At 50.7% G+C, this 20333-nt stretch overlaps 1 protein-coding gene across 3 annotated transcripts; it reads right to left on the bottom strand.

The window, feature by feature from the left end:
* Positions 1 to 4131: 4131 nt before the first annotated feature.
* CCM2L (CCM2 like scaffold protein) lies at positions 4132 to 20333 on the bottom strand. 3 transcript variants are annotated; one of them, XM_059133599.1, is made up of 10 exons: positions 20253 to 20333; positions 18461 to 18628; positions 17042 to 17125; positions 16762 to 16945; positions 15718 to 16178; positions 12123 to 12222; positions 9956 to 10019; positions 6919 to 7048; positions 6214 to 6352; positions 4132 to 5328 (listed from the first exon to the last, which is right to left on the bottom strand). In XM_059133599.1, the coding sequence occupies exons 1-10, from the start codon at positions 20280 to 20282 to the stop codon at positions 5015 to 5017; spliced, it is 1674 nt and encodes a 557-aa protein (XP_058989582.1). In that variant the 5' UTR covers positions 20283 to 20333; the 3' UTR covers positions 4132 to 5014. The 3 variants fall into 3 exon arrangements, with proteins under 3 accessions (XP_058989582.1, XP_058989581.1, XP_058989583.1); XM_059133598.1 differs by having other exon boundaries at positions 12123 to 12258; XM_059133600.1 differs by lacking the exon at positions 9956 to 10019 and having other exon boundaries at positions 5191 to 5328; positions 12123 to 12258.

Consider the following 20333-nt stretch of genomic DNA (forward strand, 5'->3'; position numbering starts at 1 on the left):
AGAGCTGCCCATGGTCTAGGGAGCAGCTGTGCCCCGTAAGGTTCTGGTGTGTGTGTTGGGGGAGGGTAAGAGGTGGGAGGAGGGGGGCAAGGAGGCAGTTGTTAATTCTTGCACTGGACCGAAAGGGCTGTCACCTGTGAACTCACCATCCCAGGACGTAGGCAGGACAGGCTGGCCTAACTCTAAGATCCTTTGCCCTTCATCTGAAATGTCTGAGGATAGGCAAGAAATGGGAGGGCACACCAATAGGGCTGCTAATTTCTGATCATCTAAGCCTGAATGGGTGGAGACTGGATCTAGAAGCTCCAAGCTACATTGCTTAATAGTAGTATAAATTTTCTAGAATGTAAACACCAAGAGGCCAAGGTTCAAGTGTTAAACAGTTGTGGAATGAAGGAAGGAAGGAACAAATGAATGAATGAATCTAATCAAAGGTTGTGAGAGGCAGAGTTTCTGAGCAGGGAGGGAGGAGGGAGCCTTTTTACCCCTGCCCCTCCCTGAACAGTGCTCTCTCCTCTTCCTTCCTCCCACCACATCTGAGTCAGGTCTCAGCTTTGGTCATCAGGTCCTGCCCCAGCTCTCAGGGCCCAGGCTCTCCTCTGCCCTCTAGTCAACCCACCTCTCCAAGCAGCTAGACCCCTTGTGGTCACTCCCCATGACCTGCACTTCAAGGGACTTCTCAGTCTGCCTGCTCCTCTGCTTTCCTCTCCCATAAGTCCTGTTTCTCACCCTCCACACCTTATGTTCCTCCAAAAATAGTTGTGGTCACATTTATTGAGCACTTCCTGTATGTCCTTTTACATGGGTCATGCTGAAGTCTTGCAACGATCTACAAGATCTATGAGAGTTATTATTATCCTTATTTTGTAGATGAGGAAACCAAGACCAGAGACATTCAGGAGCTTATCCAAGGTCAGCCAGCTAGCAGATGATAGAATTGGGATTCAGAACTCACTCAGTCTGGCCCCCGGGGCCGCGGTGCCTCACTGGTGCTGTAGAGCTAACTGGTTACCAGTCTTGGAGGGTGCCATGCTCCTTCAAGCTCCCTGCCCTTTGCTCATGATGGCCCCTTCTGGAGGGCTCTCCTGTCTACCTTCCTCTACTTGCCAAAAGTTTTGCTCATCCTTCAAAGTCTTGCTTGTAAGTCACCCCCTCTGCAAAGCCTTTTCTGTTTGCCCTAGGAAGAGCTAGTTGCTCACTCTTCAGTTTCACAACTGAGAACTTTATGCTGTAATTATTTAGGGACCTGTCTCCCCCATCAAGCCGTGAGCACCCACCCCCACCCCCGCCAGGGGACAGAGCTTGTTCTATATCTCCCTCTTGTCTAGCACAATGCCTGGTACAGAGTGCATGCTCTCAAAATTATGGTGACCAAAGGACAGTGGCCTGAGGACTCCTCCCAACACTCTGTTGTGAAGGTCTGCTAGGAGCCTCTGGTGGGAAGCTGGGAGAATGTAGGAAGTTGCAGGGCCCAAAATGAAAAGAGTCACCACTGTAAGGGGCAGCTGGAGACAATTTCACTAATGTCACCATTTGACCATGGATCAAAACTGTCCCCACGAAATTTAGCTGGTAGGGAAGTCCCATCCTTATATCACCTCTAGAGGTTTTTGGGAAGCAGCTGTCTAACCGCCTGTGGTTTCCCCCCTCTTGCAGTGCCAGGAATGAAACCATAATGAGAAGTGATCCTGGAAAGGCCTCTGGAAGTTACAGGAGGAAGTGTGACCAGACTCCTCATGCTGAGAGCCTGGACTGCCCCACACAGGGCTCTTAGGACCTCAGAAACCAAGGGGTTACACGGCTTTGGTAAGAGGGTAGTTCCGGGATGGGTGGGGACTTCCTCGGGGTGTGAGGGAAATTGCTCCATCCCTGGAACTATGGGGTAAGAACTGTCCCAGTGACTCTTAGCGGCCCTGTGCTATGTTTCTCCCTCTGTGTCTGTCTCACGCAGGAACTTATTAAAGTTCCCCATAGTCTCAGGACAAATGCCTCAGCCTGTGGTCACTACATCTCAAAAGTTGGTGGACAGGATAGTAGAGCAGTTAGGACTATGGGATCTGTGGTTGGCCAGAAATGGGTCCAAATCCCAGCTCACTGTGTGACCTTGGGTCTTTCATGTCACTTCCTTAAGCTCTAGTTCCCTCATTTGTAAAATGAAGATAAACAAATTTTAAAACATCAAAATTGAAGATTTGTTCAATGGAGCAAATTTGTTCAAACGAAGGCACAACGGGCCAGTGATTTGCAAAATGTGTTCCCCAAACCGTCAGGTACTTGAGTACTTGTTTGAAATGTAGAATCTTGAGCCCCAGGCCTGCTCTATTGAGTCAGAAACTCTGGGGTGTGGCTCAGCGATCTGTGTTTTAGCAAGCCTTACAGAAGATTCTGGTGCATGGTAAAGTTTGAGAACCACCGCCACAGACAAACCGGACGTGAGCAACATATTGGGGATGATATTGGGAACATCAACAACCAACAAGGTATTAATATCTAAAATTTACAAGTTACTTCTGCAAATTGACAAGAAAAAGATAGGAAGCCCAATAGATAACGGGCTCAAGACAGGAATGGGCAGTTCACTGAAGGCGAAGCCCAAAACCCCGACAAGTATAGGAGAAGATTCTGAATCTCATATAATCAGAGAAACTCAAACAATGAGATGCCACCTTTACCCAAACTATAGGCAAAAATTACAGTCAGATAATGTAAAAGCTAATGAAAACATGGGGAGACAAGCATCTTTCACATGCCATTAATAGGATTTAGTGACATTTAAAACATATATGTGATCCGCTAATTCCACTCGGGTATAGAGTCCAAAGAAGTTTTCACATAGGCCCATAAGGTCATGTTCAAAGCTGTTCATCACAGTGTTGTTTGTGATGAAAGGAAGTTGGAAGCCATCTGGTTGTCCATCATTGGGGCGGGGGAGGGAATAACTAAAACCATGGATGCTCGGGGCACCTGGGTGGCTCTTTAGGTTAAGCCTCTGCCTTCAGCTCAGGTCATGATCTCAGGGTCCTGGGATTAAGCCCTACATCAGGATCTCTGCTAAGCAGGGAGCCTGCTTCCCCCCCTCTCTCTGCCTGCCTCTCTGCCTACTTGTGATCACTCTCTCTCTCTCTCTGTCAAATAAATAAATAAAACCTTAAAAAAAAAAACATGGATGCTTAACTTGGAATGCTTTGCAGCAATTTGATGCAATAAGCTAGACTTTCCCTCAGCAACGTGGGTCTATCTTTTTTTTTTTTTAAAGATTTTTTTATTTATTACTTTGACAGAGATCACAAGTAGGCAGAGAGGCAGGCAGAGAGAGAGAGAGAGGAGGAAGCAGACTCCCCGCTGAGCAGAGAGTCCGATACAGGGCTCGAAGGCAGAGGCTTAACCCACTGAGCCACCCAGGCACCCCAATGTGGGTCTATCTTAAATATCATATGATGGAGTGAAAAAAAGGGAAGCAATGGAATTAGATTTTTCACACAACACAGTTCATGTAGTGTAAATACACACACAAAGTGTTGTGTGTATCATGTTCAGGGACACATATCAACACGTAGGGTGGGTGTGCACTGTGGGGAGAGGAAGGAGTGTGGGGAATGAGGGGTGAATTAAAGCAAAACAAAACATCAGAGGGCACTGAAGGACTAATTACGATGGGATGGCCATTTGCTACAAACTGAGGATAAATCATGGAACTCTGGACCTAAAGCCCTAATAATATTACTTTAAAATCGTGATCATTGTACCTGCCTCGTGGTGAGTACCATGTGTCTGGCCATGGAAGGCTCTGTGAAGTTTTACAAATAAGTTTTTGCAGTTCTGTGTTAGTCTCTTGTCTCCTCTTAGGGCTTTTACTTTACTTTTACTTGTCCTTACGCTGACTTCTCTGCCTCTCCAACCTTGCCAACAGGTTTCTTCAACTACCCTGGACTCCCGGGATGGTAGCTTGTGGAGTCTGGGGGAACTTTTCATCTGGGGCTTGAGCCCAGAGCCAGGGTGCAACCGAGCCATGGGGAACAAGTCCTATTTCCTCTTCACAAACTTCTCCAAGGGTCTTCTTACAGCCCATCCTCTCTTCAGTTCCTACCCCACTGCTCCCAAGTGAGATAGGCAGGACCAAGTCCGAAAGTATCAGGTGTGGAAGGGAACAGCTTTTATTGGGTGCCTATCAGGTGCTGGACCCAGCCCCAAGACCTTGACTTTTGTTAGTCCCCAGAACCACCCTGAGAAGTGGGAGGCGCCCACCTCATCCAACAGATTAGGGAATGGAAGTCACCAAGAGGTGAGAACACTAACCAGACAGGAGCCCTAGGTCTGTCTGGCTCTAAATCCAGATCTAAACAAGCAACTCCTTCAGAGTTTTAGGACCAGGACTGGGACCCCGATCATCTACTTCTGACTCAACAGCCAGCAGAGAAAAACCCCTGTTTCACACTGATGATCCAATTCCTGCCATGAGGGGAGGGGCGACCCTGACACTTAGAGTCCTAAGAAGACCCTCGACACTATTTCGTATGGTTAGCTTGAGGTAATCTCTAAGGAGAAATAGGAGATTCTCTTAAGTTCCTTCCCATTCTTTGAACCTTAATTTCTCAAACTGTGAAAGAGAACTGCCTGGGCTCTGGGGCTTTTTTTCTGTCTGCCAGCAGGTGGAGCCCACCCCTCATCCCTCCGTTGGCCTCCAGAAAGTTGCGGGAGTGGGAGGGCAGGGAAGGAAGATGAGAGGTCCTGGGACCGCGCCTGGGGCTAGCGGGACAAAGTGGGGCGCTGCCCATCCTGGTCTGGCAGAGGGGCCCACTGAGCCTCCGGCAACTGCGACATTAGGGCCCCGCCCCCTGCAGGACATCCTTGGTACTGCAGGGACTGGAGCCCCGAGGGCAGGGACGGATACCCAGGGGGAGTGGAGGCCCGAGTCCGTTGCGAGGGGGTCCCTGGGCCCGGGGTCTCACAAGCAGGAGCCAGTGAGACGCAGCCGGGATTGTGGGTGCGTCCCCACCGTCCCCTTCGTCTGCGGTTACAGGTAGTTGTCCTCCGCCGCATCCCCCCCACCCGGGGAGTCCCTGGCCTCCTCGTCCGTGCTTTCATCATCGTCGGGGGCCAGCGCCTCGATGTCGTGCGTGATGTCGGCCAGCAGCCGGTGGAAGGCCTGTGCCTCGGGCCGCTGGGCCGCGCCATCGTAGCTGCGCACAGCCGACGCCGACGTGGAGCTCATGCTGCGCTTGATGCGGCCGAAGCTGTCAGTGAGAATGCCTCCCTCGCGGATGCCCACGCCCTCCAGGAAGCCCTCGAAGTAGCCGATGTCCTGGTCAGGGATGAAGGGCCGCATCCCTGCGGGGCCGAGAGGCCGGGAGAATCCTCGAGGTTCAGCCCTCCCGCTCCCACATCGGAGCCACCTTCTTCAGAGATCTGAGTCCAAATCCCTGCTCCGCCCACTGGTTGGTGGCCTTGCTCAAATTCCTCGCCTCTGCACCAGAGCATAATAATCTAATGCTCTGCACAGAGTAAACGCTCAATACAGGTTAGCTTGTCGTTGTGACTTGTAACGGTTACATCCCCATTTATTAGTTGTGTGACCCTCATTAAATAGCTACTCTGAGCCTACTTTCCTCGCCTGTAAAACTCAGATAATCGCACCAGTTCTCCCGGTAGGGTTGTGAGGAGGTGCCTGACTCACACTGAGGGTCCCAGACAAGTCAGCCCGTTTTGCCTCCATCTCTACTCATTAGCCATGTGACTTCAGTACTTTGCTTCTCTGAGCCTCAGTGTCCTCATCTGCAATATGGGGGCAATAAGTTCCCATTTTCCAAAACTGACGCATTCAAGGAGGGTAACTGCAAAATGCCTGTTAGCTTATTAGTATTATCATTCCTGATGCTATTATTAGCCTTTCTTACCAGCAGCGTGACCTTGGACAAATTCCTTAGCCTCTGTGAGCCTCAGCTGCCTGTGGGGTGGATGGGGAGAATCACTTCCTCGCCCAGTTTTGCTATGAAGGTGAATGGTTATACTAGTGCTCTCTTCTTATGTGCCATGACAGCAAGCATGTCTCTCTTCTGCTCTGCCCCTTTCTCCTCCCTGAGATGGATTTCATGATCTTGGCTTTATTGGAGGCTGAAGAATAGGAGTGAACACGTCTAGCCTGATGCCTGATTGGGAATGTCATGGACTATGTAGGGGCTTAGCTGACCTTGGGGGGTGGGTTGGGGGGCTCACCAAGGAGGAGGAACTTGCGCCGGTCTCCATAGAGCTTCAGCAGGCCCGCACAGTAGTCCTGGATGGGCAGCCCCAGCCGGTACTCTCGCAGCAGCATCGCAAACTGCTGGATCTCAAGGGGTCCCAGTTTACTCCGCAACTGCAGGGACAAGATTCAAGATCAGTCCCAGGGAGCAGCCCCCCACCCCACCTCTGCCTAAAAGACCCAGAGCCCTCTCTGTAAGGCTATATTTGGCCAAGACCTCCCTTGAAGCCTTCCCATGGCCTATTGCGGAGGGGGGCATCCAGATCCTCTGGACTAAATGTAAGCATGGATGTGGATTCAAGCTGCCTGAGTTCGCATCCTGGCCCCTTGGTCAGCTCTGTGGTCTTGGGTAGGTGACAACTTCCCTGACCCTTACTTTTCTTATATATAATGAGGATAATGGTGGCACTTCCCACCTTGGTTATTGAGATTAAAAAAAAATGCATAAAAGGTATATAGAATAGTGCCTGGTATACAGCAAACAATCAGTGCTAGCTGACACTTGTTAAGGCTTTCACAAGCTGGCCTCTGTTTACTTTCCTAACCTCATGTCCCACCCTGATCTTCAACGTCTGCTTCAATTATGTCCAGGATTATTCATGATTCCTGAAATGCTCCCTGTGATTTCTCCAGTCTCCAGGCCTCTGTTTGTGCTGTTCACATTGCCTGCCCCAGCTCACCGTGACCATGTAATCTTGCAGCTGCTCGAGGCCCGGGCCACTGTGGTCACTGCCGCTGCAGTGGGAGCCATGGAAAGAGGGTGTGGACGTGCCACTATAACACGCTTCAAATGTATCCTGGGAGCCATTGCTGCAAAGAGAGGCAGAAAGGGGGGCCCTCACTCACCTCCCTCCAGCTCCTCTCAGGTGGAGGTGGGAAGGCAAAGCTACCAATGCTCTGGGCCTGAGGCCTCATTCGAGATCCCATTTTGGCCTCTAAGGCCACACATTTTCTGGCCCTGAGTCTCTCTGCTGCCTTAATGCACCCTCACTTTGCGTGTTCAGGCCACTCTGCCTTCTCTCTATTCCTCTAGGACTCCAAGTACCTCTTCACCTCTGGGCCTTTTTACATGCTGTTCCCTCTGCCTGAAATGCCTCTCTCCCCCCCCGTCTTTTGCTCGACTAACTCTTACTCGTCACTGGGGCTTAAATGTCACCTTCCCAACGTTTTCCCTGACCCCCTCCCAATGACTGGGTTAGATCCTCTGTCAAATGTGGTCACAAACCCATAAGTCCAATCATGACATTTGAGACCTTTCCAGATCCCCCAATCAATGTCCACAGTGGCCTCTTGGCTGCTGTGCACCAAGCTTCATCCTGCTTCAGAACGCTTGCACTGTCTGCCCTCTGCCTAGGGCACTCTTCCCTTTTCCTCCTTTGGGTCTCAGTTCAAGTGGCATGAGCTCTGAGAGGCCCTCCTAACTCCCCAGAGGTGGAAGGCTCCCGTGGCCTCTCTCTCAGCATCCTGAGGTGCTTATTCTCTTTCATGCTTACCATTAATGCTTATTTCTATTAAATCATGATTTCATCATCTCCTGTGTCAGACACTTTAACTGCGCTTGCGCTGTAAACCATGCAAGGGAAGGACCTTGGTTTCTTCGTCTGTTAAGTACCTGTTCAGTGCCCAGCACAGGTCTCATCCTTGTCTGGCTCCCCACTGTAACCCTAGCACACAGCAGTCTCTGGTGCAGGAAAGGTACTCAAGAAATCTTGCTTAATAAAAATTCAACCTGGGGCACCTGTGTGGCTCAGTCAGTTAAGCCACCAGCTCTTAATTTCAGCTCAGGCCATGAACTCACAGCTGTGGGGTGGAACCCCTCATCAGGCTCCAAGCTCAACCTGGAGTCTGCTTGGGATTTTTTTTTTTTTTCAAAGATTTGTATTTATTTATTTGACAGACAGAGATCACAAGTAGGCAGAGAGGCAGACAGAGAGAAAGGAGGAAGCAGGCTCCCTGCTGAGCAGAGAGCCCAATGTGGGGCTCGATCCCAGGACCCTGAGCTGAAGGCAGAGGCTTTAACCCACTGAGCCACACAGGCACCCCTGCTTGGGATTCTCTTTTTCCCTCTCCTTCTGCCCCTCCCCCTGCTCGTGTGCTCTGTCTCTCTCTCAAAATGAATAAATAAAATCTTTTTTAAAATAAAGGATATAAAAGATTCTCTACCCCCTGCTCTCTCTCTTTCTCTCTCTCAAAAAAAAAAAAAAAAAAAAAAAAAAAGTTAACCTGCCTCCTGTTTTCTAAATTGTTCCAGAACCATCTTGCATTATTACCTCCAGAAAAGCAGTGTGGCATAGTGGTTAAGGGATGTGGACCTGGAGCTAGCCTGCTCAGGTTCAAATCTCAGGCTTACAACTTACTAGCTGTTTGACCCTGGGCAAGCTGCTTAGCTTCTCTATTCTTCAGTTTTTCCATCTGTGAAATGGGATGACAAAAATGGATGTCACAAGAACTAGAGGAGTCTGTGCAGCACCTGGGGTCATGGACTATAAGCAGTAAATGAACAATAGCTACTGTAATGTTGCTTCATGAGTTTTTTTTTTTTTTTTTTTTAAAATGCAGTGCTTGGGGGCACCTGGCTGGCTCAGTTGGCAAAGCACGTGACTCTTGATCTTGGGGTGGTGAATTCAAGCCCCATATTAGCGGTAGAGTTTATTTTTTTTTTTTTTTAAATGAAGTGCTTTATAGAACAGCACTAGGCACACATTAAGCTCAAAGGTTAGCCATTATCATGATTGCCATCTCCCCGGCAGATATCAGGTTGTTTAAGGACCGGCCCAAGTGCACACAGTATTAAGAAGGTGAATATATTGCTGCCAAAGAGTGGGGGGGGGGGTCAGGCATATATTACAGGCAGAGATTGCTACCAGTCAAGCCTAAGGCCTTAGTAACAGAACCATCATGACCAACTTGTCCCCCAGTTTGCCTGGGACTTCCCTGGTGTTAGTACTGAAATTCCCATGTCCAGGGAATGCCCTCAAGGCTGGGCGGGGGGGGGGGGGCAGGCTCGTCACACTAAACAGAACCCTGGACAATGTTCCTGGGTGAGTTTGTTATGCTGCACTTTCCAGCCTTGCTGGCCACTAGTGGTGACCACGTGACCAAGTTCTGGCCAATGAGACATAAGCAGAAGTCGTCAGGTGGGACTCCCAGCAAAGCTCTTTACCGAGGCCTCTGGCAGGACACTGTGATGACAGTCACGCACCCTCATCTTGGTCCATGAGGTGACTTTGAGGATGGGAACAAGTGCTAAGGAGGGGAGAGAAGACAGGCCTGGACCCCTGCCATAAACGCCTGATCTATTTTATATAAGAGACAAGGTGGGAAAAAAGCTATCTTGTTTAAAGCTCTTTTTTAGAGTTTTCTATCACATGGAATTAAAACTAAAGTAAACCCAAGTCATTTTTTGGTATTAGCTCTGACTTGGGCTCTGCAGGCAACTGTGTCTGGAAGATGAGCAGAGAACTACAGGCCTACGTGGGCCCTGTTCTGGGTTCTGGCCCTCCCCTGGGCCTCTCAGAGTCTGGGTTTGGATCCTCTGAGCTAACTAAAGCCCAGAGAGATCGGTTTACCTACCCCCCACCCTCAGAGTCCAGGGTGTCAGCACAAATCGAGGTGGGGTCATTTTCTCCCACCCTCTCTTGCCCACAAGGGGCACAAGAATGCCCAGAAGAGTAACCTTAATTGTGCGGGGATGGGGGGGGGCAGGACGGTACCCACAAGGAGCTGCAGCAGCTGAAGTCGGCGTCATAGGCGTAAGTCCCATCCGTGCGGCAGCTCTCACCTGGGGTCAGCAGACAGGTTGGCTGTCAGAGGCCGCAGACCAGGGACCGACATCCCCTGCTCCCTAAGGCCCCAACCTCAGCCCCTCCCTGTGGCTGGGCTGGTGGCGGGAGCATGGATGGCCTTGTAAGCAACCGTAAGGGTATTAGCTTTTACCCTGAGTGAAATCAGGCAGCGACTGGAAGATTCTGACCACGATTCCTACCCCCACCACGAACACACAGACAGCCTTTGGGGGGCAACTCACCCCCTCTCCTGGCCCTCAACTTCCCCAAGGCTGGAACACCACCACCTTCCTGCCTGCCTCACAGGGGTCTTAGGATAGCAGGTAAGGTAAGAGGTGAGGTAATTTTTTTTTTAAAGATTATTTATTTATTTATTTGACAGAGAGAGAGATGACAAGCAGGCAGAGAGGCAGGCAGAGAGAGAGGAGGAAGCAGGCTCCCTGTTGAGCAGAGAGCCCGATGTGGGGCTTGTCCCAGGACCCTGCCATCATGACCCGAGCCAAAGGCAGCGGCTTAACCCACTGAGCCACCCAGGCGCCCCGAGGTAATGTTTTGAAAACTGTTTGAGGCAAGAAAAATAAAAAGAACTTTGAGGGAAAGAACCCCAAATCTTGAGAGGATAAAAGCACTATTTAGTGAGAACTTGCCCTCTACCTACGCCTGTTACTCTCTGAATCCACTAGCCTTACCCTTCAGATCTTGGCTTGCTCAGTGTCACTTCCTCAGGAAGTGGCTTCCCAGGTGAGGCGGGTTCCTCAGTCTGTGTTCTCAGAGTACAATGTGTGGCTACATTTTATTTATGCAACTATTTAATTACTGTGGGTCTACCACAGCAATGCAAACCTTGTGAGAGCAGGGGCACGTCTGGTTCTAATCCCCAGTATATCCTGGTGATAGCAGGTGCTTCAGTAAATATTTGTTGAATAGAATGAAGTTGAAATATTTGTTGACTTATCTAATTTACCCATCATCCTGTGAGAGCTGATGAGCCATCCCAGCTTCCCCATAACCACAGCCCACGGATGGGAATGCCTCCAGAAGGAAAGAGCTCTGTTGCTGGAGCTGTGAAGGCAGGGAGCACACTGAGGGGGCTGTGGCTGAGGAAATTTACTTAGTGGCCTTGAAGGCAGCATGGAACTAAGGCTGTTGCAGATAGAAACTTTAGAAATCAGATACATCTTGGGTGCCTGGGTGGCTCATGGGGTTAAAGCCTCTGCCTTCGGCTCAGGTCATGATACCAGGGTCCTGGGATTGAGCCCCACATCGGGCTCTTTGCTCAGCAGGGAGCCTGCTTCCTCCTCTCTCTCTCTCTGCCTGCTTCTCTGCCTAGTTGTGATCTATGTCTGTCAAATAAATAAATAAAATCTTTAAAAAAAAAAGAAGAAATCAGACATATCTGGGTTTGAATCCCAACTCTGCCATTTACTCGCTGGGTGACCTTGAACAATTTATTGACCACTCTGAGCCTTAATGTCCTCATCTGTAAAACTGGTATCATAAGGCTTCAGAGAGTCCTTTCATCTACTCAAAAAATACTTGTCTAGCATCTGTGATGTCCTTGGTCCTATGCTAAGCACAGGGAATACAATGTGAATAGGACCGACAAGGTTGCTATGGGATTAAATAAGAATTGGCACATTGGTACTGTGCTTGGCACACAGTGGGCGCTCAATAAATGCCTCTATTAGTTTTATTCTCATTCTAGCCCTTGATTGCACTCAAGGGTGGGTCTGAAGATCTTGGGTTTCACCTAGATTCCTGGTGGAGTCAGACAGCTCAGGAAACAGAAAGTGCATGTGTTTGGATTTCTGCAAAGCAAGGGCATCAAAAAAGAAAGCAGGGAGAAAAGTTCAGTTTTGAGGGGCTCATTCTGAATCTGGCAGCACATCTGTGAAGAAGCTAAGTTGGAGGTCATCGTGAAAACCGACATTTTATTTTAACTACATAAGGGCGGCAGGAGTTGGGGGGGACCCTATAACTGTGGTAGAGATCAGGACTCCTAAAGGCAGTCATTGGCCCTGATTCCTGGGGAAGCCCCCCTCCCCGGCCTTTTGGGTTGTTACACAGGGAGGAGGGCAGCCTGGAGTTCCTGTACTCACTGCGGCTGCACAGCCATGGCCGCTCAGGCGTGGATGTGTAGTGGTAGCCGGCCCGGTCCACGCACTCAATGCTCTGGTCCCCGTAGATGATCTGGAAGACCTGACAGATGAGGGCACAGGACTCCTCAGCAGCATCCTGGCCCAGGGAGGAAGACAGAGTGCTCAGGACCTCTCCAGTGGCCAGGGTACCCCTACCCCCTTTAACAGTGTCAGGAGGCTTGTGTGGCCATACACGTACCTATGGGCACTTTGGAGGGCATTCCCTATCAAAATTATATGGCCATCCTCTGGATTTTGGACTCCTTTATAGAGTCCAGCAGCAACTCTAAGTCTTCTGCTCTGAAAAATGCACCCCATATTTCTAGGGGATTCATAGGATATCCTGAAGTTTATCTAAAATAAGTCCTAGGAGCACCTGGGTGGCTCAGTGGGTTAAGCATCCAATTCTTGATCTCAGCTCAGTTCTCTTATCTCACAGTCATGAGTTCAAGCCCCACACTGGGCTCCATGCTGGGCATGGAGCCTACTTAAAAAATAAAGTAAAATAAAATAAAATAAGCCCCATTTTGTTAAATTTGCCAGTGGGAAGTTGAGGCTCAGAGAAGTGAAGTGATTAGCCAGGACTAGAACCCAGGACTCCTGACACATACTAGGAGGAGGAAGAATTACATGTATAAAAATTTTAGGCTCAACATAGTTACTACTACTGGATGCCATATTTAGGTATGAGCTTCCTGGCACCCAGGGCAAAAATGGAAGTAGGATGAATACATAAACTTCAGTCTCTGATAAGAGGCAGGAATTTTAATTCTTGGGTGAAAGTTTCTCGAGACTACAAATTTGAAGAAAAATTTGCCTTTCTAATTTACCTCTTTATGTCTTTAAGCAAGAGACCCAGAAAGACAATCACCGATGAGACCATCTTCAGGTACCACTTCCTATTTTGTGTCTCTAGAAAGCTCAGGGTATGGATTAAAATATAACCCAGGAGAGGCAGGATTGATCCTTACAATAACCCTATGAAACAGACATGGAAGATCCTTCTGTTACAGTTAAAGTCACTGAGGCTTAGAGCGGTCCCGTGACTCACCCAGCTCACACAGCAAGTTCTTAGCATTGGTTATTATTGGCACTCAGGTTTTTTTTCTTTTTTAAAGATTTTTATTTGACAGAGCATGAGAGAGAGAGAGAGAGAGAGAGAGAGCGCATAAGCAGGGAAAGCAGCAGAGGGAGTTGGAGAAGCAGTCTCCCTGCTGAGCAAGGAGCATGATGTAGGACTCAATCCCCAGGACCCTGGGCTCATGACCTGAGTCAAAGGCAGATACTTAATGGACTGAGCCACCCAGGTACCCCAGCACTCGGTTTTTGTTTTTGTTTTTAAGATTTTATTTAGTCATTTGACAGACAGAGATCACAAGTAGGCAGAGAGGCAGGCAGAGAGAGGGGCAGAGAGAGAGGGGAAAGCAGGCTCCCCACCGAGCAGAGAGCCTGATGCAGGGCTCGATCCCAGGACCCTGAGATCATGACCTGAGCTGAAGGCAGAGGCCCAACCCACTGAGCCACTCAGGTGCCCCACCAGCACTCAGGACTTTTTTTACTCTAACTCCTATGCCCTCCATTGGACCAAGGCCTTGGAGAGGAGGTCAGAGAATCAGATACTCCTGAAAAACAACTCTTTATTTACTCATTTTGCAAATTCTCATTTAGTCCCATTTTAGGCACTGGGCCAGACTCCAGGGTCTCGGGGTGAATTAGATGAGGTCTGTACCCTAAAGCCCTCACAGTGCAGTGAGATTAACAGGGCACGCTGTTCCCTCTGCTCAGAATTCATTTTCCTGCCAATTCGCCTTGCTCACTCCTTCCTCCCCTTCATATTTCAGTTTAAAAGGCACAAACTCACTTTCTCTTTGGAAAATGGATCTCCTTTCTCATTATCACTGCAATCTGCTTGTTTTCTTCTTGGTCCCCGTCCCAAGGTATAGTAATATAATCCCTATCTCTTCGTCCATTCATTCAATATTTATCATGTGCCAGCCACTGTTTTAGGGGTCAGAGATAACAGAGTGAACCATCCAGAATGCACAGGTCTTTTGCACTCTACAAGGAGACCAGTCTGGCTAGAGTGAAATGCATAAAGGGGTACCTAGAAAGAGGAGTCCAGAGAGGAAATGGGCTTCAGCCGCCACCATAAGGTGGGTGGAGGGTGGACTTATAAGCAATTGTAAGGACATCAGCTCTTACTCTGCGTGAGATGGGGAGCCACAGGAAGATTTTGAGCAGTGATATGTTGTGACTTACGTGTTAACAGAACTGCTCTGATTGTGTGTGTTGGTGGGGGGAATGGGAGACAGATTATAAGCCAGAGCCAAACTCGTGATCTAGATGCATGACACGGATGATAGAAAATGGGGTGTGGACCTGGGGGTTGGTGAGAAGTAGTTAGGTTGGGTTATATTTAAAAAAATAGGGCCAACAGGATTTATTGACAGAATGGATGTGTGTTGCGTGAAAGCGAGAGGAGCCACAAGTCACTGCCAAATTTTGATCTGAATGAGGCAAGGACAGAGCTGCCATTAATCAAGACAGGGAGACAAAGGGAGGAGCAGGTTTGGGGGAGAAGACTGGGCTCTTAGCTTCAGTTGTGTTGGGACATTGAGATGGTCATTAGCCCACCAAATGAAGAGGCCAATTGGAGAAAGGAGTCTGGAGATTTGCTGAGAGATAAAATTTGGGGCATTCTCAGTAAGGTAGGTATGGGGTTGGGGGAGGGCTTGGGGGCCCTGGGTTAGAGGAGAAGCTTAAACAGCTCAGGACTTGAAGATCTCTGTAGATTGTGAGCTCCCTAAGGGAGGGCCCCAAATATGTCTTGTTCACCTCTGCATCCATAACACTTAGCCCAATGCCTAGGACAAAGCTGGTGCTCAATAAAGATGGTCAAAGGAATAGAAGCAAGGGTGAATATGGAGAATGGAGGGCGGGGAGGAGAGGCAAAAATGAAAGGCTTCTGCCTTGAATGACTGCCATAGTTAACGAGAGTAAAGGCTCTGAAAATCCTGGGTCCCAGTGTTGAAACCACCACCACCAGTTTCCTGTGTGACTTTCCACAAGTTACTTAGCCTCTGGGTGTCAGTTTCCTCCTCTATAGAATGAGGATGGTTGTGATGTTTGCCTCTAGGGGTTAGTGAGAGAATGAAATGTGTTCGTGCTGGTTCCTTGTCTGGCACAGGTTGGCATTCCATTCGTGCTGGTAATGAGCGTCCTCGTGATTGTTACTGTGGTTGTGCCGAAATTGACGACATGGGAGAAGGAGCAGGGCTGGAAAGAGGGTTAGATCAAGTCTGTTTGGGCTGTTTTGAGTTTTCATCCCATTGAGTTGGCAAGGGGAGGCGTCCAGGCTGGAGATTTAGAAACCCTTTGGCGTCTGGAGCGCACAGGTAGAACCTGAAGTCCTAGGTAGGGCCTCAGGAGGAATAAGGGAAGAGGCCAGGGTAGACCCCAGGAACCGGGCGGGGTGGGGTGGAGGACAACGCCCTCCAAATTCCCCCGACGCGCGGGGGAGGCAGGGCGCAGGGGCTCCGGGTGCCCTCGGGCTCACCCTGTTGGCCACGGCCAGGATGACAAGGTTGCAGTAGGCGTCGGGGCTGGGGTCCTGCGGGTCGAGAGGGTTGGAGCCCGGGTGGCGCCGCTCCCAGCTGCCGCCGCCGCCGCCCGCTTGCCTCCGCTCCCAGCTGCCGCCCGGCTTGCCCGCGCCGCCGCCGCCGCCGGCGTGCCGCCGCTCCCAGCTGCCGCTGAACGTCTGCCGCCGCTCCCAGCTGCCCGACGCCCGCGCCCCGGCGCGCTGGCGCTCCAGGCTGCCGCCGCCGCCGCCCCCGGCCCGGGCCTCCGCGCTCGCACCCCCGCCCCACGCCATCCGCCAGTCCAGGCTGCAGATGGTGTGGCGCCGCTCCGTGGTGCCCCCCCGCCGCTTCTCGGGCGCCGCGCCCGGCTGGCCCGGGTCGCGCCCCGCGCCGCCGGGGCTGGCGTCTACGCCGGCTGGCACCGGGTCCACGCCCAGACCTAGGAGGGGCGGGACCGCGGTCAGGAGATCCCGGCTAAGAGCCCCTTCCCGAGACCCGCTGGGGACCAGCGGCGCCTGGCCCTCGAGGCCAGATTCGCCCCCCGCGGTCCCTTACTTTTTGGGGCCCGCCCCCGGCCTCGGCTCCACCCCAGTCTTCCTCGCGGTCTGACCTGTCCCACAGCGATCCCAGCCGGGAGCTCCGCCTCCCCGGCATACGGCCACGCCCCCAGTTCAGACTCCGCCCCCCGCCCGAGCTCTCAGCTTGCCGCTGCCCGGCTCTGCTTCACCACGCGCTCTAACTTTAGGTCCCAGAATTTGGGCCCTTCCAGCCTTAGGCCGGTGGATCAGGTGGTCCACCCTTCAACCTCAACCTCAACCTGGGGCTGCGTCTTCTTGCGTATGGCCATGGCCTGCCTTAATCTCAGGGTAGTGTAGTCAGTCCTTTTCCATCACACACCATCCACCCTCCGCGGCCCACCCCTCCCCACTCCCGGTAACGCCTTTCCCAAAACTAGACGCTGTTTTTTTTTCTCTCCCGGTTCACCTCCCGGTCCCTCCCCGGCCCCGCCCCACTCACTGTACCGGTCTTAAGCACCAGCAGGTGCAGCGCGTCGTCCTGCAGGTAGGAGGCGGCCGCGATCTCATGCGTGGGGATGCGCAGGATTAGCTCCTCGTTGTCGCGCCAGGTGAGCAGCAGGCAGCGGGCGGACAGGCTCAGGATACTGTCCTGCTCCGCGGTGGTCTTCAGCGGCAGTTCCTTCAACTGCTGCAGGGTGGGTCGGATCTCTTGGGTTCGGGAGGGGCTCGGGTGGGAGAGGAAGAAGGGGACAAGACCCAGCCCTAACCCTCCCCAGGGCCTCACCCTGGCCGTGTCCAGCAGCTGCAGGAGCTCGTCGCGGCTGGAGGGGTTCAGTGAGGAGGTAACCCAGGTGAGGTGACCCAGGAACTGGACAGGACATGGGAGGTAGAGGTGGGAGAAGGGCACAGAGAGGTCACCTTGAAGCCTGGAATAACCTAGAACTCCTCATTGACCCAGTGTATATAGACTGAGGTAGAACTATTTGAATTAATAATAACCTGATAATAACTATTAAGGTGGACACAGAAGCCAGACCCCCCAAAATGATGCCCTAAACCAATACATTCTTCATTCTTCATTCTCAGTTATAACTTAATGTCATCACGAACTTTAATGTTATTCAATGTAAGATATTAACTCTTTTTTTATTTTTAGCTTTGTTCTTCTAGGTGAATTCCACCAATCAAACTTTTTTCTTCTTTTCTTCTCTATGAAATTTCAGTCCCCAATTTTTAAGTAGATTTATTGGTTAGCTCTACCCTCCACATATGGTTGCCAGGTGAAATACAAGATGCCTGTTAAATTTGAAGGTCACATAGACCTTGAATACTTTTTAAGTTTTTTTAAAAAGTATTTTTAGTCCCATGCAATATTTGGGACATATTAATACTAAACAAGTACTCACTGTTTTTCTGAAATCCACATTTAACCTGGCAGCCCATTTTTGCCAAATCTAACCCTCTTACTCCCATATCAATCTTCCCTGGATAATGAGGATTCTCCACTGGTGCTCTTGAAACAGTAGTAAAACCCTTGTGTGACCTCTTTGGCTTGCTGAACTGGGTTCCTTTAACAAGTTCGTCCACTGTCGGTAAAATCTCACAGGAAGCTATGGCTTTGCCCATCTCTCTCCCCTGTGTTGAAATGGAAACACTGAGGCTGAGCGGGTGGAGGTCATTTGCTCAAGGTCCTCAGCATAAAGCAGGAGCTAGGCTGGCGTGAACCCAGCTCTCTTTTCCCTGAGCCTCCCCTCTGTGAGACAAGGCTGGTCAGGGCTTGGTGTGAGGCAGAGGTACAGTCCCTCCTGATGGGATCCAGAACACGCTACACCAAAATCTGGCATCTTGGCATATGGAATATCTTTTTCTTAAATAAAGAGTAATTTTAATAGTGATAATAACAAAAAAAATATGGAATATCTTAAGCTTGAAGGAACTGAAGTAAATGGTAAGTGGGAAGGTTACTCTGATCTTCCCCCACCTCTCTTTCCTGAAAGCAGGAGATAAATCTCCCACCTGAAACGTCCCCTCCCTCTCACGGACCTGTAAACATTTAATAAAATGTGCACGCTTTTCTCCTGTTCATCTGTTTGTTGGCTTCATTTTCAGACCCAGCCAGGACCCTAAGAGACTTGATGAAAACCTTACCCCTCCTTTACTCCTCACCGCAAGAGTCTGCATGCCCTTCTCATCCCACACGTACCTTGACCTCTTTCTCCAGGTAGTCACACAGCAGAATCTGAGGGTCGATGAGATAGTCAGGGGGGTAAAGGGGCATCGAGTGTAGGGGCCGGCGACTCACACTGGTCCGAAAGGCAGCCCGGCGCGCGGCCTTGGGGAACACCAGCCTCCGGATGGGGGATACAAAGCCCTGGGAAAGGGGGTGGGGGGGTGGGGGACAGGGAGATGTGGGGGAAAACAACAGTAACCACTGCAACTGGCTTTCTCCGAACACTTCCCCACTGGACATTTGACTTCTTTACATAGTACCTAATTTAATTCTCATAGGCTCTGCAGAAGCGGTACCTTTGTGATCCCCCTTTTACAGATGGAGGAACTAAGCCTCAGAGAGGGAACTAGCTGATAAGGTCACCAGCTAGTGGTGGTAGAATCATGAGTGCAGTCTGGCTCTAAAACCTCCATTCTAAACACCCAGGGGAGGGTGGAGGGCCTAGTAAGGCCCACGTCCAGGCTGAAGGAGTGGGTCTAGGCTGGAGCAAGTAAGAAAAATATTAAGATGCAATGTGGCTGAGTGGCGAGTGCATAGATATTTGTCACGCTATTCTGTGTGCTTTCTGCCAAATTAGAAATGGCTAATAAGTACATTTCAGGAGAATCCACAGACACCTGCATAAAAAATGACCTATAGCAAGGCTCAAGAAGCCAGTTCTGGGCTCCAGCACAGCCCAATGGAATCTAAATCTCACAGTCAAGAGTGAGGCCCTCTTTAGAGCAGTTCTCAGTGAGTGTGGGTCCTGGATCAGCAGCAGCAGCACGAAGGAACTTAAGAGAAATGCACATTCTCCCATTCTATTCTAGATCTACTGGATCAGAGCTTGTGGGTGAGACCCAATGATCTATGTTTTAACAAGCGCTCTAGGTGATTCTGATACAGGCACAGCTCGTATCTTAAAACCAGTATCTTGGAGCCTAGATGAAGTATCTGGACGTTCTGAGAAATGAGAACCAATGATCTGGGAAAGGGCGTTCCAGGCGGAGGGCTTAGCATGTGTAAACCCCCGGGGCTGGCTGAGTGTGAGCCTGGAGATGTGTGAGGTCTATTGCAGCTGAATGAGGAGATGAGCGAACCCTTTAGACCAGCCTGATCTGGGTTTCTTGGAGGAAGAGGGCTGGGTGGGGGGTGGGAGTGGGAATCTGAGGGACCCCCTGAATGGCAAAGACAGCCAGGTGAGGCGCCCAGGGAACCAGACTAGAAAACTTCTGACAGTAAGGAGGGGTGAGGATCTAGAGGGTGAGGAGGAGGAGGACCCTCAGGCTGAGGCCTTCAGAACAGAGCTATCCTGACATAAAGAGGGGGAGGGGGCAGGCTAGGCTGGAACCCAGCAGGGGAGCAGGTAGGTATCTCAACCTCCATAGCCAGTCTGGTAGCACAGAATTGCCCTGGCTGAGGTCCTTCTGTTTGGGGAGGTGAGGAGCAGAGGAATGGGTCTGTTGGTCTGTTTCCTCGGTCTGAGGAAACCCCAGGAAAGCCCTGGAAGCAGGTTGGGAGTATTTCCCAACAATCTGGCTGGCTGGGTTTCCCTGGAAGGTATCTGTCTGTCTGTTCCAGGGAGGGCAGGCGCCACTTGAGAGTAGGGGAGACAGGGTAGGGAGCTTGAGCCCAAAGGTCCGACGGCCCAAGGGTTGGAAGGACAGTCTTTTCAGATGAGAAGAAAAGACTCTACCCATGCCAGTCCCTGCCCACCCCAGGCCTCCCACTTTACCAGCTCCAGGGGCATTTCTCTACCCTGCATCCCTCCCAAACTCCCACCTACCTTTTTCCCTTTCTTGACTTCATATTCCATGGCGAAGCGTCCCCTCCGATCTTGCCACCCTCCTGACCATCCCTTCCACCC

The sequence above is a fragment of the Mustela lutreola genome, chromosome 9 (genome assembly GCF_030435805.1).
Source record: "Mustela lutreola isolate mMusLut2 chromosome 9, mMusLut2.pri, whole genome shotgun sequence".
Lineage (NCBI taxonomy): Eukaryota > Metazoa > Chordata > Mammalia > Carnivora > Mustelidae > Mustela > Mustela lutreola.

What these genes read in the sequence shown, in the direction of transcription:
- CCM2L (XM_059133598.1), bottom strand. Translation starts at nt 20,282, where the DNA reads ATGGAATATGAAGTCAAGAAAGGGAAAAAG. An exon ending in ACCTGGAGAAAGAGGTCAAG is followed by an intron (nt 17,126 to 18,460) that starts GTACGTGTGGGA and finishes TGTCCTGTCCAG; the next exon opens with TTCCTGGGTCACCTCACCTG. An exon ending in TGCAAGATTACATGGTCACG is followed by an intron (nt 6,353 to 6,918) that starts GTGAGCTGGGGC and finishes TTGTCCCTGCAG; the next exon opens with TTGCGGAGTAAACTGGGACC.